Source organism: Ursus americanus, chromosome 36 (assembly GCF_024610735.1).
Source record: "Ursus americanus isolate L20-20 chromosome 36, mUrsAme1.1.p, whole genome shotgun sequence".
NCBI classification, from domain to species: Eukaryota; Metazoa; Chordata; class Mammalia; order Carnivora; family Ursidae; genus Ursus; species Ursus americanus.
In genome coordinates, this window is record NC_142162.1 from 27,642,097 (window position 1) to 27,664,241 (window position 22,145).

The 22,145-nt window shown below is 40.1% G+C and overlaps 2 protein-coding genes across 3 annotated transcripts in view; one reads left to right on the plus strand and one right to left on the minus strand.

The window, feature by feature from the left end:
• The first annotated feature begins 1,627 nt into the window (after positions 1 to 1,627).
• EIF3J (eukaryotic translation initiation factor 3 subunit J) lies at positions 1,628 to 20,700 on the plus strand. The gene is made up of 8 exons (XM_045772350.2): positions 1,628 to 1,779; positions 1,866 to 1,969; positions 11,396 to 11,453; positions 11,947 to 12,038; positions 15,802 to 15,916; positions 17,760 to 17,921; positions 19,217 to 19,290; positions 19,622 to 20,700. The coding sequence occupies exons 1-8, from the start codon at positions 1,740 to 1,742 to the stop codon at positions 19,751 to 19,753; spliced, it is 777 nt and encodes a 258-aa protein (XP_045628306.1). The 5' UTR covers positions 1,628 to 1,739; the 3' UTR covers positions 19,754 to 20,700.
• A 605-nt stretch (positions 20,701 to 21,305) lies between these two features.
• Positions 21,306 to 22,145, minus strand: part of SPG11 (SPG11 vesicle trafficking associated, spatacsin) — a 79,987-nt gene continuing 79,147 nt past the window's right edge. Inside the window, exons 40-41 of one of the 2 annotated variants that reach the window (XM_045772327.2) lie at positions 21,753 to 21,928; positions 21,306 to 21,499 (exon numbers count right to left, since the gene is read on the minus strand). In XM_045772327.2, coding sequence (XP_045628283.2) covers positions 21,447 to 21,499; positions 21,753 to 21,928 — 229 coding nt within the window. In that variant the 3' untranslated portion in view covers positions 21,306 to 21,446. Of the gene's footprint in view, positions 21,929 to 22,145 lie in introns of both variants that reach the window. The other variant, XM_045772336.2, reaches the window with a different exon arrangement.

The window sequence follows — 22,145 nt, forward strand, 5'->3', positions numbered from 1 at the left end:
TTTGAAGTGCAGAGTCACCTGAGAATCTTGTTAAAAGGCAGATTCTGATTCAGTAGTTCTGGGATGGGGCCTGAGAATCCATATTGCCAACAAGCTCCCCAAGTACTGCTGTAGGTCAAGAATAAACTATGAGTAACCGGGCTATAGAAAATCTCTTGTAAGACCATGATTATAAAAGGTGTTTTTGTAGGAACACCGGGCTGGCTCAGTCAGAAGAGCCTGCGACTCTTAGTTTCGGGGTCCTGAGTTCGAGCCCCACCCTGGGTGCAGAGATTGCTTAAGTAAATATAAACTTAAAAAAAAAAAATGTGTATTTGTAGACTCCCAGAAAGGATACACAAGAACAGAACCGTTGCTCGTAGAAAGAATCGACTGAATGATCATTGTATATACTCTTTTAAAACTTGGATTTTATACCAAGTACCTGTAGTACATATTCGAAAATAAATTAACAACAAAAGCAAAGTAAAAATATCTGAAACTGCTCCCCTCTTAATACCCTGCAATGGAACCCAGTGCCCCAAGGGCAGAGTGCAGTTTAGCCGATCTTAAACGCATTATTATGATCAATTTACCTATTCAGCTCATCTCTAATTGTGCCAGTCAGGTCTGGCACCACAAGCATCCCTTCCACCGGAAATGCACTTGAGCAAATTTCACGTGGTCTTTCAAACTCCAGATACCGCAGCACTTACCCCAGGAAGCCTTTCATGCATCCTCCCACTCCCCCTGCCGTTAAAGTTGCCTTTTTACATTTAACCTCATAATGCTTCTTTTTGTTGGGGTCATCACACTGTCCAAATTTTGTTTACATGTCTATCTTTGCTACTTGATTGTGCGCTCCTTGAGGACAAGGCTAGACATTAGGCCTACCGCAGCCTGAGTTCCGAAATTATTCTGAGAAGGAAGCATGTACTAGCCTCAAGGGGCCCACAGGAAGGGAAAATCCTCGAGTTTTGGGGCTCTCTTCGATCCCTTCGTGACTAACTCGAGGCAAACGTGCCAAGAGCTGAATTTGAGCACCCTGGCTGGGAAGGCGGCCAAGAATGCGGCCCTGTCCACTCGCTCCTTCTCGGGCGCCGGGCCCACGCTGGCTTCCAGAGAGAGCTCCCCGCCGCCAGCGCGCGACGCCCCCGTCCGAAGGTCGGGGCCGCCGGTCCACCGCCCCCACTGGCGGGCCTGGCGTTCACAGCCCGCTTCAGAGCGCAGCTTGGAAAGTTTGGGGGTCTCCTTGGTATCCGCCAACAGCCCCGAGCGGCGACCTAAATGAACAGAGGGAGGGCGCACCCGACCCGTCGGGGCGGGGCTTGGGTTGGCTGGGGAGGGCTGGCGAGGACAGGCGAGGGCCAAGCGCCAGGCAAGGGGCCGCCCTTCTAAATTCCTCGCACGTAACGATTCCTCCCGGAGCCCAGACTGGGGCAGCCGTGTCCCGGCAGCTTCCTCTCTTCCCGCCCACTACCTCCAAGACCACTACCTCCACACCGTGTAGTATTTTACACTCAGTCTCACCCTCCCGCCCCACAACCGCGCCGGCGGCCGCATTCCACGCCCCCTTCTCGCCTGCGCGCGCGTCGCCCTGCCGCCGCCGCCAGAGAGGGCGGGGCTTGGGTCGCGGCGCACAGTCAGCCACGGTCCCAGCCTGCCCCGCGCCGGCCAACGAGAGCAAAGCCAGTGACTCACCTCCGCCGCGCTAACTCCGCGCTAGCTCTCCCCTCACACACGCTCACACCCGGTTCGAGATGGCGGCGGCGGCGGCGGCGGGGGACTCTGATTCCTGGGGTGAGGAGAAGTTACGGGGGCAGGGCCTGGGCCGACGCTAACCTGAAGCCGAAGCAGGCACTAACGCGGCTCGCTCTCTTCCGTAGACGCGGACACGTTCTCCGTGGAAGACCCGGTGCGGAAGGTGGGGGGCGGCGGCACCGCCGGCGGGGACCGCTGGGAAGGCGAGGACGAGGACGAGGACGTCAAGGTGGGTGCGGGCCGGGGCTCCCGGCAGCGCGGGAGTGTACTGGCGCTGTCGCGGGCGAGGATGCCCGCCAAGGGGCGGGCGGGTGGACTCTGGGCCCAGGGGCGCCGCCCGGGCCTGCGGGCTGTGGGTCCAGACGCGAGCGTAGGGCTCCCCGGTGCCCTTCTCTCCTCTGCTCGCTGGCCATATGGGCCGGAGTCGAGCAGCGGGGCCTTTTAGACTTTCTTGGCGAGGTTGGTGGCGGCCCCTACCCCAACCCTGCTTTAAGGGTCTGAGCCCAGGCCTGGATCCCACCCGCAAACTGGCGACGGGAGGTGACAGCAGCGGCAGGGCCCGGCCCACGTGCAAACTTCGCGGTCTGGAAACGCTCGCCAGAAGGATCTGGGAAGTTGGGGATTGAGCCCCATGGTTTTTCCCATATGGAAAGTCTTGCAGCCCACCTGCGTTTTTGAGCTCAGGTCTCCCTAGGGGCAGTAACTCATTTATAAATGTCTCCGAAGGCCCATTTGTAAAGTTTGTTCGAGCAGTTAGATGAATGAAATACTGTGGTTTAATTTGTCTTTTTTTGTTTGTTTTTTTGTTTTTGTTTTTGTTTTTTTACACAAGATTAAAAGAAACAATAAAGTAAAATAACTTTAGGCTTCCCTCCCCCACCCTGTGGTAAAAGGATGAACCAAGTACTGAGATAGCCAGCGGCTAGTGGTCAGAAACAGGTAGTCCACACAGGGAGCTGGAAAACGGACAGTTGACAGAGTAAGTTATTTATCTACATACGAACAGCACCTAGGGAAATAATGGTTGGAATAGACGAGGGGACCATTGTTTTTCTTCTATGCCTTCTTGCTCTGAACCAGATGTACCTTTGTCGTTTGTTTTTGAAGACTCCTGGGGACTCATCAAATGGCTTCAGAGGACAGTATGACTAGTGCGTTATTTTTTTGTTGTTTTTGTTTTAAGTAGCTAACAAACCTTTCAAGCCCAGAATGTTAAGATTCTTATTAACAGAACTCTCAAGATCTTTTTATATTTGTGCAGATAAAGTTTTGTATAAATTGAGAAAATGGTTTCTCTTGGTTTGATTCGCTTAGTGGATGTTTTACTTTCCTAACTTCTACCCTTCAACACATATTGGGAACCCTATTAAGTCCTCTGCTTGGGTTGAGAAAATTTAAGCTGGATAATTACTATGAACTTAATACTACTTTTCTTTGGATTTTACCTTTTTCTCCTGAGTCGGATGATGTGGATGACCAATTTATGGAACAGCTTGAGGTTCAGGAATAATGTGAGCTTTGCACACATTGGGATTAATAAATGAGTAGTACTCTTGTGAAGATACTTAGATGCTCCATTTATATGTTATAAGGGATGGGAATGGATTGTATATCAGTCTCATTGAGACTTTAGTTACCTCCCTACATTGTAGTGGACTTTCTGTTTTGAGCCTTCAGTTCAGATTTGTCCTTTCACTTTTTCTGTGCTTACTGGATGCAGCTGTTAGAACATCAGTTTTGAAAATTGGGAATAATTTAGCAAATGAGAAGAAAAGATTAGAGAAATCGGGAAAGAAGTACCAGAAAATGAAGTCCAAATGGAGTAGTCTGAAGTGATACCGTGAAGTAGCCTTCCTGAGATTATTGGATCTAAAGGGTGTCAGTCCTAATAAATATAATTCTGAGCACTTGGATCTAAGAGATTTGCAGGTTGTAAGAGATCATAAAGGTCATCGTGTCCACTCTTTCAGCACAGATTCTTTCTTTTATGCAAATCTTAATTCTTTTACATAAATATTGAAGTTGATCTTGGAGAAAAACTGAACTTGTCCGTTTTGTTTCTGAGTTGAAATGTTGGTTTATTTCTTTTGAATTTCTTCAAGATTCCCAAGTTATGGTATTCAAGGAATAGTTTGATTCCTGGGCTTTGGAATCAGACAGACCTGGGTGTGTATTATTGCCTTGACATTTTCTCTATTTGTGGTTATAAACAAGTTTTTTAATCTTTCCTTTTAGTTTCCCAATCTAAATTTTCATTATAGGAGATAACTTCAGTGGGTTCTTTTGCATTTTACTTATTTACTTACTTACTTACTTACTTACTTACTTACTTATTTATTTATTGTCAGGGGAAAGGGAGAGAGAAAATCTTAAGCGGGCTTCATGCCTAGTGCGGAGCCCGAGGCGGGGCTTCATCTCACGAGCCCGAGATCATGACCTGAGCCGAAATCGAGTCCAACCCCAACTCAGTTACTCAGGCGCCCCTGTTTTGCACCTTAAATTATTTAATATGTCTAGCATTAAGCAGAGTTACCTAGCACTTGGGAGGCACTCAATAAATGTTAATACTCTATTACTTCAAGATGTAGTCTAAATTTTTCTGGCTAAAGGAAAATATACTGGTTAGATCTAGTATCTGGGGTTTATTTTGTGCCACATTTTTTGATTTCCTGAGCTCCAGAGTAAGTTCTCTCCACAGTGGCAATTTACTGTGAATTTTGTGTTTTGAACGGGATGACCTTGGTTATCAAGCAAGTTTTGGCTCGCTCAGAGTTTACCAATTAGTTGAATTTTGTCACTTTGGATGGTAGTGAGTGATACCGAATTTCTGAATTCTCATGTTATGTACTTAATTCTTTAGTAAGGATACAAAAACAAGGCTTAGTTTTCATGACATCAAATAATAACTTTTAAATAGTACAACATATGAATTTTTTAAAAGTCTTCAAAGGTCAGAGCGCCTGGGTGGCTCAGTGGTTCAGCGTCTGCCTTTGGCTCAGGGCGTGATCCCAGAGTCCTGGGATCGAGCCCCACAGCAGGCTCCTCCACTGGGAGCCTGCTTCTTCCTCTCCCACTCCCCCTGCCTGTGTTCCCTCTCTCGCTGGCTGTCTCTCTCTCTGTCAAATAAATAAATAAAATCTTTAAAAAGTAAATAAATAAAAAATAAAGTCTTCAAAGGTAAGATATTGCAGAAACAGAATAAGTTCTTCAGTTTATGTCATCATCTAGTGTTTAACCATTAAGAATATAGATTTAATGTTATTTGTAATGTCCTGAGAAATGAAAACTGAGGTCTTTGTTACAGTAATTTGCTTCAGTAGTTTACTGTCTTTCAGTAGACATTAAAACATTCTGCTGTCCTTGACTTTTCAAATAACTGTCTGGTAGTGACAGAAATGGACTTAGGTGAAACCATAGAATTGTTAATATTCATGAGGAGAGAAGCCTATGCTTCTTCCCAGTTAAAAAGATGAGAACTAGGGGCCTCTGGCTGGCTTAGTTGGCAGAACATGGGACTCTTTATCTCAGGGTTGTAAGCTTTACCCCCATGTTTGGTGTAGAGATTACTTAAAAATAAAGTCCTTAAAAAAAAATGATGAGAACTAGGAAGCATACTCTCCTGTCACACTTGCTTTATTTTGCCTTTCTTGCTATCCTGATGTTATGCAGAGGTAGTGGGAGTAATTGTTCACTTAGCATATTATCACTGGACTCCTTGCCTGTTGCTGGAGTGATGTGCAGGTTGTGTTGACTGAGAAGGCAGTGAGTACCTCTCCCCTGCAAGCAGGGACAATACAACTTTTCCTCCATTTTACTAGTCTCCTAGCCTTTCAGTATAGAATAGATTAAAAGCTGGATTTATTCAAGGTGTGTAGAATTGTTTTGAGGAAACTTCTCCTGGCTGTGTTCAAACATCTCTGGCATTTGCTCCTGTAATGTTGGATTATAGAATTTTTTAAAAAGATCTGAGAATGAACTTAGTTGAAAACTGCCTGTCTCATCCTACCCATCCAGTCATCTGTTAGGCTCCTATCCAGCTTAATAGTTTAAATCTACCAGAGTAAGGACATTTTTCAAACATTGGAAATAGCACTTCTGAAGAAGGGGATCTCTACTTCAGACAAATGGAAGATTATTGGGAAATACTCATAAGGTGGGCATTTTGCCAAGAAATGGGTATTTTGAAGTGTGTGTGTAACTTAAGAAAAATTCCAAATATAAACAGAGGTAAAGTTTAATAAACCCATGAACAATCTTATTTTTTCCTGTATCTCCACTTACCGTTCTCCTCCCCTAACCAGATTATTTTGAGGAAAGTCTCAATTGTATCATTTCAGTTCCCTGATAGTTTTTATAAACTAGTAAGTTTTTAGTTAGAAAGCATGTTTGTTACTGAAAAATATTTACCTAATGTGTTTGTCATGCTGGATGACTGAAAATAAATAAGCCATTTGTTTAGTGTTCAGTATCTCTATCTTGCTTTAGCCTAAGCATTTAAAATAGAATTGATTAATGACAGTACCACATATGAGACAGGTAGGCATTGAGATGGAATTCAACTGAGTGCTGAGCTGTAACACATAGTAGGATGCTAAAAACTTAATGAATTGAATTAAATGAAGTAGAATTTATTGAGGAAGGTGCCTTGGCTTCCAGAAGACAGCACGGTTCTGAGATGATGGAAGAACATTTGGGCTTCTTCTAAAAGACTGAACTTTACTGGGAAATTCAGCCTTCCCAGAAGCCTGTTACAGAGTTCTGAGGCCTCTCAGAGCAGGTCAGTACAGCTTATGGAACATCAGTAAAAGGCTCTTATCCTGCAAAAAGTTATTCTTTATCTAAACCAAACTGCTTAAAGAAAAGTAAAGGAGTATCTGTTAATTAATGGACTCTTGCTATGGAGCAGAAGAATTTTACCCTCCTTTGAAGCTACTTCTATTTGACGATCTATAAATATATCTTGCTTAAGTTGGAAAGCATTTTCAGCCCTAAATGTGTTCTGTTATTGCATGTGACATTCTGTAGTTGTACATGATAAAAATGACAGATTAGCCAACTACTGACTATATTATTAGAAATTTTTAAAAAGCAGGATTTAAAATTGTTTTGTTTTCACTTCTCAGTCATGTTCAATCGCGAAGCAGGTTTTAAACTTGAAAAGCAGCCATCTCTTTCAGAGAAATGGCTCAAATGATGTTGAGTGTGTATCCATAGAAGAGTATAGGTAAGCAAGTAGTTTATGAATTGCCTCTGTTTTAAGGAAGCTAGCCATTTTACAAGAGCAACCCGGGTGATTCTTTTGAAGATAAATTGAATGTTATAGTTGGCAGATTTATTACCTACCAAAAATAATTGGGTAAGGAATTTACTTGGTTATTGATAGGTATTGTCTGAAACCAAATAACCATTTAGAGCTTACTAAATTACAGATTTACTCACTATTTAAATGTGTTAATTTTAGTTGTTTCTTGAAGAACCTTTTTTGAATTTTATCTGAAGTTTTTGTCAACATTTACAAAGTCCTAGTGTTTATAGAAAATTGGGCAGATTTCGACATTCTACCTTACGTGTACTTTTTAGGCACTTGCAAATTTTATAACTAAGGAAACAAAAACTTTTAAGTTCTTGGGGAAAACTACCTTACCTGCTTTTGGGGTTACGTCTGTTTGGAAGGGTGACTAGTCTCTTTGTTAACATCATATGGTCCCTTCTTTAGGGACTTGTCCCCGATGTGGTAGAAGCTTCAGGGCAGATTTGGTTTTTTGTTTTGTTTTGTTTTGTTTTTAAAAATATTACTTATTTTTCAGAGAGACAGAGAGAGTGAGAGAGAGAGAGAGCACAAGCAGGGGGAGCAACAGATGCAGGCAGAGGGAGAAACAGGCTCCTCGCTGAGGAAGGAGCCCGATGTGGGACTCGATCCCCGGACCCTGGGATCATGACCTGGGCGAAGGCAGATGCTTAACCAACTGACCCACCTAGGCATCCCCAGGGCAGATTTGTTTTGAGCACTCAGGGGTGAGGGTGACTGGCAAGGCTTGCCTTTCATGGTTCTTTTATGAACGCAGGAGCAGGTGCCATAGCTGTTCCCAGGACTTGTTGACAGAAGCCACTGCTTTTGCTTCTGAAATCCATTCTGCGGTGGAATTCTAGGTAGCCTCATTATGTCTGCACCGATGGGACAGTTTAACTTGAGAATAAGGTTTATGCTTTGATGGGGAAACCAGGAATAGGGATAGGGGTGGTACATAGAGTTGGTATAAATGAGATACTGAGGGAGCAGTGATATGAGTGGGGTTGATGTTTTACTGGGAAAGGGATCTGAGAAATGCTCCTCTGATGTATCTCTTTCTCCATTTTGGATGTACTGTGATGGAGCTGCTCATTTTTAGCCATACTTCTCTCTTGGCCTCCTAATACCAGAGGCTGCTAGAGTAGTTTTGTAAAATTAGTAGAAAACCTGTGATGACAGGCAATTTGAGGTAGGTAGCTGATAGAGTTGTAGCTTGGCATAATACTATGTGCCATAGCCTTCTCTTTGATGAGCTTTCCTGCAATTCCAGGGGAACTCATTCCAGAACTGATTGAAAGAACACATTTTGGTGGGGAGAGACCTAATTCTCAGATAGTTATTGTATACTTCAGGGCTCAAGTAAGAAGTTATGTTTACTATGACACTTTAAAGGAATTTTGGTCCATTTAGAACTGGTTCCTTCATTTTTTTTGGTTGGTGGTTTTGTTTTGTTTTGTTTTGTTTTGTTTTTTGGTTCCTTCATTATATTTCACTGAGGTTTTGGGATAGCTGTCTCAGGGCCTTAATGTTCTCATCTGTAAAATGGGGATAACCACCTTACTTACAGACCTTTTGTGAGGGTTAACTGTGTTACTACACGTAAGGCCCTTTGCACAGTGCCTGGTGCAAAGTAAGCACTTGGTAAATGCTTTATCATCATCATCATCATCATCATCATCATCATCATCATCATCACTATTATTAGTAGAGAGTGGTGAATATGTACCCCTTTGAAGTAAGCAAATGGTCTTCCTGTCTGAAGCACCGCCTAAGCAGTATATCACTCATAGACCCAACTTTTTGTGTTCTGTAAAGATTAAAACAACAACAAAAAACTCCTGGTGGTTAATTTTTATTTTTAGCTCTAGAGTTCCTTTTGTACTACGGTATATTGATAACAAGCACTTAAGCAAACCAGTGAGATTATACAGACATTTGCTCTCTAATTTCTTAGATGTCCCAACAGTGACCAGCAGGTTTGCTTTTAGTCTGTTAACCTTGAAACGTGAGTTAAATTGCCAAAATAAGGTGATTATAAAAATATTTTACCTTTTTTTTTTTTTAAGATTTTATTTATTTATTTGTCAGAGAGAGAGAACACAAGCAGGGGGAGAAGCAGGCTCCCCGCTGAGCAAGGAGCCCCATGTAGGACTCGATCCCAGGGCTCTGGGATCATGACATGAGACGAAGGCAGACACTTACCCGACTGGGCCACCCAGGTGCCCCAAAATATTTTACTTTTATACATACTTCTTTCTACTCTGCTTGTAGACTGTATGGCAGCCTTAATCAGGATTTTTTAGTTCTTTGGTGGACTTAGAGATTTTTATTAAAATCAAGGCTTGATTAGTTTAAATACCTAGACTGATTCAGATTATGACTTGTCTTGTTATAAAACAGAAGCTTGATGTCATCGTTAGGCACATTAGTCACCCTCTACATCTTCCAGTGGCATCAGGGCCTCCTGCTTTGCATCTGCAATTCTGTGGTTCAGCTTCAAATGGCATGTGATAGTGTGCCTGGTAGTTGCTGAGACAATGGCCAGGCTACCTATAGATTAAAGCCCTATCTAAATACAAGGCTGTGTCTGTCCCTATTAAACTCAAACATTCTAAATCTGTGGAGCCTTTGGGAAATTGTTTGATAATCAGTTTATATTTAGTGACTGTTAGGTATAGAGAAGACAAGAGCATAGATCCACCTTAAAGTGCCCCACCCAAGTAAGGGAGTGGATTCAAGCAGCTGTTGATCAGCTCTGACTGCTCTTAAATACTGGGTTTAAATATTATATGGATTTAATTCATTAATCAGGGTTGTGTTGAATGGAATATTACTTGAAATAATTGAGCCATTGCATTTGGGAAAGTAAGAAGTATAAAGTCTTTTCAGTTTTTTATTTAAAACAGCTGCAGTTACTCTAAGAGAAGTAGTTTTAGCTTGGTTATCTTGTATTTTGTTAGCAGAGAGGCTTTTTTACAGAATTAGACACGTTGATATAAAAGTTAATATGGAAAAACAAACATACAAGAATGGCCAGGCACTAAAAATCCTGAAAAACCTATAAGGGAGGGACTAGCCTTGGCCCATATAAAAACATGCTAAAAGTAAGGAAAGCAGTGTGGTATTGGTGCATGAAGAGAAAATAGACAGTGAGATAGAATAGAAAGCAGAAATAGACCAAGTACCTGTGAAAATTTATTATATGGTAAATCACTGGACTCAGGTGGACTTTTTAATAACTGATGCTATGACAACTGGATAACCATTTGGAAAGAGAATTAGATCCATACTCCATACCACACAAGGGAAAAAACTCCACATGGACCAGAGATCTAAATGAAAAAACAATGAAAGTGTATATGTTCTAGAAGAAGCTGACTTGAAATCCACAGGCAAGAGAAGAAAAGACTGATAACTTTTACTGCAGAAATGTGGTGGGGTGCATCTACTTCATGGGGAAATACCAGGGGCATTTCCATTGAGAGAAGAAGATAATGATCATTACCGCTGCTACCATTCACAGTGTACTAGAGGTTTAGCAGTGCAGTTGGATAAATCAGTTGTGGAGGCATAAGAATTGGTACAGAAGTAGGGCACCTGGGTGTCCCAATCAGTTGAGCGTCAGACTCTTGGTTACAGTTCATGATCTCCGGGTCATGGGATCTGCGGCTTCAGGCTCCGCGCTCAGTGGGGAGTCTGCTTGAGATTCTCTCTCCCCCATTCCCCCTGCTCTTTCTCTAAATAAATAAATGAATGAATGAATAAATAAATAAACAAACAAACGTCTTTAACAAGGTAGCAGGATATAAAATTAACATAAAAGCCAATTATATACACAAATAATAACCAGTCAGAGGACATAACAGGAAAAAAACCCTATTTACAGTAGGAACACAGAAATTCTTAGGAATGAACCTAAAGAGAAATTCACAAAACTTCTAAGAGAGAAACTTTATTTTTTTTAAAAGATTTTATTTACTTGAGAGCACTCATAAGAGAGTTTAAGTGGGAGTGGGGGTGGGGAGAGGGAGAAGCCTGACTGGGGGTTCAACCCTGGGGTTATGACCAAAGCCGAAGGCAGACATTCAATGGACTGAGCCACCCAGGCACCCCTAAGAAGAAACTTTAAAACACTCCTTGAAAAATATGAAAGTAAACTTCAACAAATGGAAAGACCTTTTCCTTGGCTAGGGTAGCTCAACATCATAAATTAGATTGCTGTTCCCCCAACATTAATTTATAACTTTAATGCAATACCAAAAAAATTCTAATAAACTTGTATCTGTGGATTTAGAAAAGTTGATAATAAGGTGCATATGGAAAAGTAAACATGCGAGAATTATTAATAGAGGTCCTTTTCTTTAGGATAACTGGGATGATGATGATGATGATGAAAAAAAAGAGGAAGCAGAAGTAAAGCCAGGTGAGCCACTGGGGTTCCTTCATTTTTGGTTTTCTGTTTTGGTGAGCATGTAGTGCTGATGTTAAGACACATGATAGAATGCTCACAAAATTGAAAATTCTGGTGTTTAGAAACCCAAACATCCTTCTATTCTCCCTTTATTCTTTTCTCCCGTATCTTTTCTCCTCAAATCATCATCAAATTGGATACTGCCTGCTGCTTTCTGTTTGGGTGCTGGTGTTAGGAGAGAGTAGAGGGTGTGGCCTCATATTTTAATGCTCTAAATCCTGCTGAAAGTGCTGGGAAATATGAGGGAGGTGTTTGGGTCTTAGGGGTCAGATCAGAGAGGAGAAAGGAAGAGTCCCAGAACTTTCCCATTCTTATTTGCCTATAAATCACCATATGAAACTGGAGCTGGGAGAAGTTGGTCTCTTGAAGTATACAAGTGTTACGTGTCTGTCTCATCCATAAACTTCAAAATATTCAAGGTAACTGATTAAAACATTTCTTTCAGAAGTAAAAGTTTCAGAAAAGAAAAAAATAGCAGAGAAAATAAAAGAGAAAGAACGGCAACAGAAGAAAAGGCAAGAAGAAATTAAAAAGAGGGTAAGTACCATTCATTTCCTGCAATACAGAATTCTCACATCAGTAGTGGTACAGTGTCTTGACATACCGCAAGTATTACCTAGCAATCTGAAGGACTTTGTAAAGACTGTTAATGGACACTATCAAATAAGCGAATCCCCAAACTGAATTTGTGGTTTTTTCAAAAAGTTAACTCAGAAGCTTATGTATTAGAATGCCTTTTAAGTTTCCACAAACATTTGGGAACAGTCATGATTGTGCAGTACCACAGTCAGTGATTTTTGCTAGTGGCTGCAGTTCTTTCTAGTTGTGATGAGTCTTTATTTGCAGTTACATATTGAGTGAAATAGAAAAAGTATCCACCTCTCTGCCATGTACTATATAGGTGTTTTTGTTCCTGATTATTTAGAGGAAGATCAGGAATACTGTATTAATTTTTTTTAATAGAAAATACATTTACATGATTAAAAAATCAATATTAAGAAGAACTCCCAACTCTTCATTTATATATCCTGTTTTTCTCCCTCTATCCCTTAAAAGAATATCAGTTTCTTACATCACTGAGGTATCTTTATGGATTTGGATACTCCTATATATTCTTATTCCTTGCTTTTCTTAACTTTTTAAAATTTTTATAGTTTTCACCTTTAATGTATCATTTAATCTCTTCATATCAGATCTTCATATCAGATCATAGCTTTTAATTTTTTTCTTGACTTTTCATTCAGAAAAATTTCAAACATAAAAATAGAGAAAGTGAATAATCATATATGTCACCTAAATTTAACAGTTGCTAATATTTTGCCATATCTGCTTCATCTCTTTTTTTGTTATTGTTAAAATATAATCAAGTACATAACAGAATTATGTATTTAATCTTTAAATACTTGAGTATGCATCTCTGAAAGAGCAAGACTATTTCTCACATGATTACATACCTAATAGAATGAACTGTAATTTCTTAACATTCTCTAGTATTCAGTTTATATGCATTTTTCTGATTGTCCCAAATTGTCTTTTATGTATGGTTTGTTCAGACAAAGAACTTGTATTACATTAGGTTGTTAACATGTCCTAAGTCTCTGGAGTGTCTCTTTTTAAAATGACATTGACTTATTGAAGAGAGGGGCCCCGTTGTCTTTATAAACATCCCACCTTCTTGATTTGTCTGATTGCTTGGAGTTGCAGTTTCCTGTAACTTGGCAGATAAGTCTAAACGTTTGATTGGATTCAGATTAAACATTTTTTTTTTTTAAAGATTTTATTTATTTATTTGACAGAGATAGAGACAGCCAGTGAGAGAGGAAACACAAGCAGGGAGAGTGGGAGAGGAAGAAGCAGGCTCATAGTGGAGGAGCCCGATGTGGGGCTCGATCCCATAACGCCGGGATCACGCCCTGAGCCGAAGGCAGACGCCCAACTGCTGTGCCACCCAGGCGCCCCTCAGATTAAACATTTTTAATTGAAATCCTTGAGAGGTCATGCTGTGTGCTTGTATTGCATCACATCACACCAGGAGTCACATAATGTCTGTCCTATTATTAGTGATGCTAAAATTGATCACTCAGTTAAGGTGGTAACAGCCTGATCCTTCTGTTATAAAATTACATATCCTTGCAAGTAATCCAGTTTGACGTTAGCCTCTCACCCATTTAAGTATAGTGATGATTGTTGCCTAGTTTTATTAGGGATTGCAGACTGGTGATTTTTCTCCTCCTGTGATTTCTCTTCCATTTGTTACTGGCTGGCTTTTTTTTCCAGGGAGGAAAAAGTAAGAAAAAAGTAAGAAACTTTGCTGTTTGGTTACTTTGGATATGGTTTGTGCTGGAAGAGGAAAAGCTTAATTGTTTTCTTTTAATTACCAATTTTTCGGAGTAAGGAGGGAGTGTAATAATAACTTCAAATGGTGAAAAAAGAGATTTTTGTGGGTTTCTTTCTGAGTATGTTTGTGGATTTAGAGGTTTTTATAAATTTATTGTGTTTTACTCAGATACGGTAATTACTTTTTTGATGCTCAAATTGTCCCAGGTTTAGCCTGTAGGAAACCCTTTAAGTTCCAGTCTTCATCTTTTTGACAGAATCTTTGAAAACTTCCTTGATTTCTGACGGTAAGAAATGTTGGGCTCACCTGGTAAACTCTCTTCTTTAGGCCTGGAATCAGCTACTACTTTATGGTTCTTTTTTAGTTGGAAATGATATTTAGAGGCCAAATCTAGTTGCTAGTAGTACTCACTGTTACTGAGGTGGCCTTGCCTTCTAGACCCTTTTTATGGGTGAAGCTAGGAAATAAATAAATGTACATATGTGTTGTGTTCATATTGATGTTTTCTCTTATTCTGAAAATTCTGGTTTCTAATAACGTTAACATAATTTTTATTAGCTTTTCTACAATAACAGTAGAAATACTAATAATGTGGGGCGCCTGGGTGGCACAGCGGTTAAGCGTCTGCCTTCGGCTCAGGGCGTGATCCCGGCGTTATGGGATCGAGCCCCACATCGGGCTCCTCTGCTATGAGCCTGCTTCTTCCTCTCCCACTCCCCCTGCTTGTGTTCCCTCTCTCGCTGGCTGTCTCTGTCCTGTCGAATATATAAATAAAATCTTTAAAAAAAAAAAGAAATACTAATAATGTATAGTAGTAATACTAATAATGTGAAGCTACTGAATCAAGTTTAGGATTTCCTTGCAGTTCTTTTGGGTTTAGACTATATCCTACTAAGGATGTAGAATTACGTTCTGGGTTCTGAAGTCATTTGTATTATTTTCCCTGTGTATTTTGATATACATTTTAGAGTCATTTGTTTCCATTTTAAGATTTTCTTTTCTTCTTTATCTAACTTTATTTTTTAAACATGAAATGTTTTCAGAAGTCAAAACTATACAGAAATGGTGCACTCCGAAAAGTCTCAGACATCCATTCCTGTTCTATCCTCTCCATCCTGTTCCCTGTCACCCCCTATAAAGAAACCATTTTCTTTAGTTTTTGGTTTGGAAATATCCAAGTTGCCCTAGAAAGGTTGTTTCAAAATACGGTCTTTAGCAGCAGAACATGAGAGTGCAATCTTTCCCTTTTCTGTAGTCTCAATTCCATATTTTTTAAAAAGGCTGTTTTGGAAATAAACCCAGTCTCCTGGGTTCTAGTCTCCGTTCTCTCACATTACCAGCTGTTAACCTTCTGTTACCATGGGCCAGTTGCTTAACCTCTTTGTGCCTCAGACTTTTTTTTTTTTTTTAAGATTTTATTTATTTATTCGACAGAGATAGAGACAGCCAGCGAGAGAGGGAACACAAGCAGGGGGAGTGGGAGAAGAAGAAGCAGGCTCATAGCGGAGGAGCCTGATGTGGGGCTCGATCCCAGAACGCTGGGATCACGCCCTGAGCCGAAGGCAGACGCCCAACCACTGTGCCACCCAGGCGCCCCCAGACTTTTTTTTTAACGTAAAATCAGGATAAGAGTATCTAAAGTGTTGGGGCGCCTGGGTGGCACATTTGCTTGAGCATCCGACTCTTGGTTTCAGCTCCGGTCGTGATCTCAGTTCATGGGAGTGAACCCTATGTCAGGCTCTGCGCTCGCTCAGCGTGGAGTCTGCTTGAGATTTCTCTCTCCCTCTATCCCTCGTGCTCATTCTCTCTCTCTCTCTAATAAATAAATCCTAGTGTTTAGAAAGATGCCTGAAATATAATAAACACTTCGTATGCGTTTATAAAAAAAATTCACACGACACAAAAATGTACGGTCCATCATAGTGCCAGCTGTTTTAAAACTTCCTGTCTGTCTCATTTTAGTTAGAAGAACCTGAAGAACCTAAAGTGCTAACACCAGAAGAACAATTAGCAGATAAACTGCGGCTAAAGAAATTACAGGAAGAATCAGACCTTGAATTAGCAAAAGAAACGTTTGGTAAGGGGGGGGAGGGGCTGGTGGTGGTGATTGCAGTGAAGTAGTGACGTTCCAGGTGAATACAGTGGAAATGTTACTAGTTATGAAAGTTTAGAAAACCTCTTTTTTGAAATAATATAATACTGGCTGAAACTTAGGTATTAGAAAGTAGTTTTTAATGTTTATATTTGAGATTTCATTGCTTAAGTTGGAGTGAGATACATGTTCACGTTTTTTAATAATTGTCTTGAGTATCCAGTAAAATATTAAGATAAGCCATTGGACCCAAATAAAGTATACTGCTGCTTTAAATACCTTTATCAGGTGGATGAAATTTGGATGAAATGTGTGAGGCCTACAGCTTTGAGGTTTAAATGTTAAACTGACTATAAGGCTGTGCCTTTGCTCAGGGTCATTTCTTTCTGTGACCCTTCTTGGCCCTCGGAGGGCTTCCATTTGCCGTGTGCCATCCCTGCAGCTCTGGTTGGTACATGAGATGAAAGACATGTTCAGGGTCCTGTACGTAGGTGAGTTCAGAGTGTTCCAGGGGTAAAGGGTAAAGTAAGAAACATGGCCAAAGAAATAGATAAAAGCTCTCACTTTGTTTAATTAAGCTCATTGTTGTCATTACCTATTGAGTACTTTTCAGAGTAGAAGATCATGTTGAAGCAGTTAAATAACTTTGAAACCTAGAGCTAAGAAGGATCCTAGTTATCTTGCTTTTTACCCCCATCCTTCCTCGTTTTTAAAATGGATCAAGCAGGCTATAACGATCATTCTCCTTTCTGCGGGACGTTTGATCTTCTCTGTCCCGGAGTTGCGAGCAGTCTGAGAGGAGTTGCTGTGGTGCTCCTGGGTTCTGGTGTGTGCTTGACTTTGCATTCACAGAAGGCACGCAGCCATTATCCAGTGTCTCCAGAGGATGGTAAAAGCCACCCATGTGTTTATTAAAGAGAAGAGTTTACATGGTACCTATAAATTCTAATATGGGACCACAATTATAGATTCAAAGGCAAAAACATGCATTCATACAGGCATCATTTGGTTAATAGGATTTTAATGATGTGTTTCTCATGCCAAAATACTGAATCAGTGATATTGTTAACAACTAATTTACTTTACTATTGAGGATGAGACAGAGTGTACTGTCTTCTTAGCTTAGAATCCTTTTAGGCCAGATTTATTTTTCTGTTGGGATTTAACACATGGTTTACCCCTGCTTAGCCTCTGGAATCACTTAGCTGGATACTTTCACAGGAACCATGTTTTGTTTTTTGTTTTTGTTTTTGCTTTTTCCTTCTCTCTGCACTTTGCTGTGGGCTATTCTTAGACCTGTGTTTTAAGAGCATACTTTTGGTGGTCTGCTGAAGACTATGGGTCCCTTAATACAGTGTTTTTAAAAGTATAAAATACACAGGATTTTACTTAGTAAGGAAGCCTATTATATTGAAATAGGTATCAAAATATTAACTTGAGATACAGTAATAATGTGCTTCTTTATTAATGCATTAAATAAGATCTAGTGGCAGGTCTAGTAAGTAATGTAATTTGAAAACAGTATTTCAAGACAACTACAACTAATGTGATATGAAAATACCTGATCTTTTACTGGTAACAGGTTTTGCTAATATCACTGTGATATGTTGCCTGTAATCAAAATGAAAGGAAACATTAGAGGTTAGTGAAAATAAAGCTGTAAATTTTCTGATCCAACTTCACAGCTCTCTTGAATGCTGTCCAAGGACTCCAATGGACCAGGTTAAGAACCTGTGCTTTAGCATGAAATAACAGGGTTGTTCAGCTAGTTGGTTTATAAACTTGAAAACAATCTTTGATATTTTTAGTGCTCCCTCTTCTCCTGCAGGTGTTAATAATACAGTTTATGGAATAGATGCTATGAACCCATCTTCAAGAGATGACTTCACAGAGTTTGGAAAGTTACTAAAAGATAAAATTACACAATATGAAAAGTCACTATATTATGCCAGTTTTTTGGAAGCCTTAGTTCGAGATGTGTGTATTTCATGTAAGTAATTCTAATTTCTATCTTGGTGGGTAGATTTTAGGAAGGGCACATCATACTCAGGAGGATAGAGGTTTATTTTTTTGCTTTCTGTAATAAATGTAGAATTTGCTTTTTAGAAGTTACCTTGGGAATATTCTGCAAATAGATGGTGTGAGTGGTTTTGTTTTTTGAGGCTGCCTTCTTAATGTTTTTAAAATAGCTTCCCAAAAGGGACATCTGGGCTTTGCTGACCCAGCAGCTAATAAAACACTAGCTTATTCTTTCATCTAATTGTATCTTAAAGAGACTAGGAAGTATTTTTTGGGGAAAATGACCCCTGAGCATATGGAATTTTAGACCTGAGACCACAGCACGTGTCTGTTCATTTTACAAACAAGGACGCCTGTGATTCGGTTTAAGTCGCTCAACAGAGCTGGTCCCTATTCTCTGAGTCCGTGGGTGTGGTGCCATGCCCTGAGAGGAGTCATTCATTTCAGAGGCAGAGTGTGTGGGAGTTAAAAACCAGGGGTGGAGTGGACTAATGTGGAAGGGACTGTTTTTGCTAGTATTTGCTGTTAAGATTAAGAAAAAGGAATTCTACACAACTTTAAATTGGGTTTTCCTTAAGAAATCTTTACTAAGCTGGAGGTTCTGAATTTGATTAGTGATATACCCATAGCTGGTATTTTATTTGCACATACTTTTTTCCCCATGTTTGAAGGTGCACTCTAACCAGAACTGAGACACTTTTCTGGTAGCTGAAAATTGGTGTCTGTTTCCAGCTTGATATTTCTCTTAAGGATGGAAGGATGTATTGTCCCATAAAGAGGCTTGTCTCCAATGGGACACTGAGATTTCTGAGACACTACTAGTTTTATTCTAGTTCCTGTGGTAGAAAATGGAGACCCCAAGGTGTGGAGAGTTGTCATTTGTAGTTTTAAGAATTGTTGTTCCACCTTCATTCAGCCACTCCTCACTGGTCAGTGAGGATGTGTTGTGGAAAGGCATGGTTATCCTCCGTGCCCCCCGCCCCCCACCGCCCATTCACGGGTGTGGATTAAGGAAGTATGGTAGGGAGCACTGTGAGCTCTGAAGATACTTCTCGTTTCTCTTTGGTTAAACAGTGGTGTCTTGGTTATTACAGGTCATTCATTATAAAGAAATTTAAATAGTTCTGATTCGTGAGCCTAACCACAGACTGAATGATTCCTTACCATCTTATGTTTAACAGGACAAATTCATAAGTCTTTTCAAAGTTACTGAAGTTAATGATGGTCAAATTAGATATGGTATTCCTTTTTTTTTTTCTTCCTTAGTGGAAATTGATGACTTGAAAAAGATTACCAATTCATTGACTGTGCTTTGCAGTGAAAAACAAAAGCAAGAAAAGGTAAGAGCAAGCGTGTGGGGGAAATGCATATTACATGAGGACATGGGTGTAGGCATAATATTCTAAACAGGTGTAGTAAGAGCCTGAACTAAAACTTTAAATTGGAACAGAGCAGGAGTGTGAGTGCCGTTACCATCCTTTTGTTTACAGACATGGTCATAGTTTTCTTTTTGGAATTAATAGAAATTGCCCAGGGTTAGGGTATGGGATTTCCCTTTTTGAGAACTAAAGGTTTTTTTGGTACCAGAGGCTTTGGCGTCTGAGGGTTTCTGTACCAGAAAAGGTGCCCATAATATAGTAGTCTCATGAATTAACTCTCTTTTATCTTTAGCAAAGCAAAGCCAAAAAGAAGAAGAAAGGTGTGGTCCCTGGAGGGGGATTAAAGGCTACCATGAAAGACGATCTGGCAGATTATGGTGGCTATGACGGAGGATACGTACAAGACTATGAAGACTTCATGTGACATTTTCTCTTCTCCTGGTGTCTTCTTTCTGTTGCCCACAATCCCTTCAACATGTAGCACAACTTCCTTTTCTTTCAGTTCTGCCAAATGCTACAATCAGAAGTGCAGTATCTTTTGTGCTGGTTATTTAACCCCTTGACACTTAGGTGCTAATGTGCGAATGAGGGAACTTGGATCTTGTTGCCAAGGGGTTAAAATTGGGAACCTCAGTTGCTACTAAATCATAGTTTAAAAAAAAACAAACCTAATAATGTTGTCATTGTTGCTGATTCCATAGCAGCAGTCACTGAATTGGAAACAAAGGTTGCAACATGACAAAAATTGTGTAGTATTTACCAGCACCATTCAGTAATACAGCCTTAACCATACCTCCTTGAACTACTTCATAACTTGTCAAGAAAAGCAGTTTGCGGCAAGGGCATGTGGTGTGCACCTAGTATTAAAATTGCTTTGTCTTAAAATTGAGCGTGAGGATATTAAAAAAATACATTGTGAAGAAGACTGCTTATCTCAGAGTGAAGATACAACGGCTGAAAAGCACTAGCTTGATATTTAAAAGTTAAATGACCAAAACCCTCCAACTTTGAAGCTGAAGAAGGTAAACCTCTCCATTACTGCATTGCATTACAACTTGTGGAATCTCTCGAATGCATAGACTGTCTAGTTTCTGTTTATCAGACTGTTCTGCTGATGGAGTGCTTCAGATGGGGGAGGGAAGCTCACCTGTTTTATTTCCCTGATTTAAGTGTCTGAGAAACAATTCTCCTTTGTACTCCTAGGCTGCAATGGAACAACTTTAACAGGGTTTTGGCATTTTCTTTCCTTTATAAAACATGCTCAGCAAACTGCACCAGTTGACTACAGTTTGGTAAATTGTTATGTTAACAATTATGACATCTGCAATGTTTTATAAAGCAACTAATTTAATAAAATCACTATTGTGAGGACTTAAATTTTGTGTTAACTCCCAAGAGATGTTTTTGGAGCGTACAGAACACAGCTCTTGGGATTAGAGTTCTCTGTATACTTAAAAAGCTTAATTAATGCCTGACGAGCAGTTACAGCTTTAAGACGAAAGTGATGTGCCAGGCCCTGAATAGTATCACCCCAGAGCAACAACGGTATAGGGCTGCCTTCCTCTTATTTATTTGAGCAAATTATTTGGTTGTTTAGATACTCAGGCCTAATTAAGTAACTAGAAGAGCTTATTTATTTGGAGTAATTGAGCTTGTTACTCAGGTTATGGCTGTAAGCATAGATTGGGTGATCTTTCTTATCTATTTTCTTTTCAGCAATTTAACCACATTTGTGGCTGGAGTCTTTTTTGAAACCATCAGAGAATCAAAAGCAGGGACAGAACAAAAAATGTTTTAAATTTCTCTTAAATAGGAATTAGGAACCTCAGAGTTCTGTTAGACTACTAAGACAGGACCACCTAAATGATTTGAGGAATTAACAGAAGCAGTGACTACACAGCAAGAATTACAGCAAATAAAGATTGTTTAAGGCAGACAAGGGCTAAGATTTCCTTGGCAGTAATAATGACATACAATGAATTTAAAATCTATTTTATTACAGAGATCAGTTTCTAACAAATGGAAATGTATCTGTTCCTTAACTGTGTAAATAATATTAAATTCCTTTGCAACTGGAATCTGTAGGCACAGATAATTCTTTAATCAATATTGTATCTCTAACTAGAAGCAGCCTTCAGGAAGATGGAGCTTTCTGTCTTCATACCAATACCTATATAAAGTGGTACAGATGAACACTTTTAAATAATAATTTCCCTTGTGAAAATTCTCTCCTCCTTTACCCACTATTCACAGAGGACTGGTTATGGTCAGTCATGGGGTTTTACGACTCGAAAACAAATATCCCCAACGCATTACTCTACTCTGATCACAAACACCTGTCAGCACCTCGTCTCAGTACAAGAAAACAGGCACCGAGGCCATCTCGGCAATAACCACCCTCCTCTCATTTGAATCCACCTAACCTGCTAGCATGTCCTTCAGACAGCAGCCAGTCTGAGGGTCCTTCAGCAGCACGTTTACAATGTCATAAAATTTGTGTTCATACGCGAGCTTGTAATACAAGTAGACATCTTCACAGTATGTGAGTAACTTCTTCAGGTTTTTCACAACTGTGTCAGCCGGCTGGTGTTGTTTATATCTAGACAGACATAACGTACAGGTTAAGGTGCTGTATCTGGAGTGAGGACGGTCACTCTGACACAGCTACTTAGAAGAGGATCCTGGGATTTGAGAAATTACCTAAAACAAGTATTAGGGGGTACTAGATAATACTGAAATTATTTCATTAAAAATATTACCTTAATGCTTGCCTTATTTGTAGTCAGCGCACTACTCCCAAGGGGGCCCCTGAGGTT

What these genes read in the sequence shown, in the direction of transcription:
- EIF3J (XM_045772350.2), top strand. Translation starts at nt 1,740, where the DNA reads ATGGCGGCGGCGGCGGCGGCGGGGGACTCTGATTCCTGGG. An exon ending in AAGAAGAAATTAAAAAGAGG is followed by an intron (nt 12,039 to 15,801) that starts GTAAGTACCATT and finishes GTCTCATTTTAG; the next exon opens with TTAGAAGAACCTGAAGAACC. An exon ending in AAAAACAAAAGCAAGAAAAG is followed by an intron (nt 19,291 to 19,621) that starts GTAAGAGCAAGC and finishes TTTTATCTTTAG; the next exon opens with CAAAGCAAAGCCAAAAAGAA.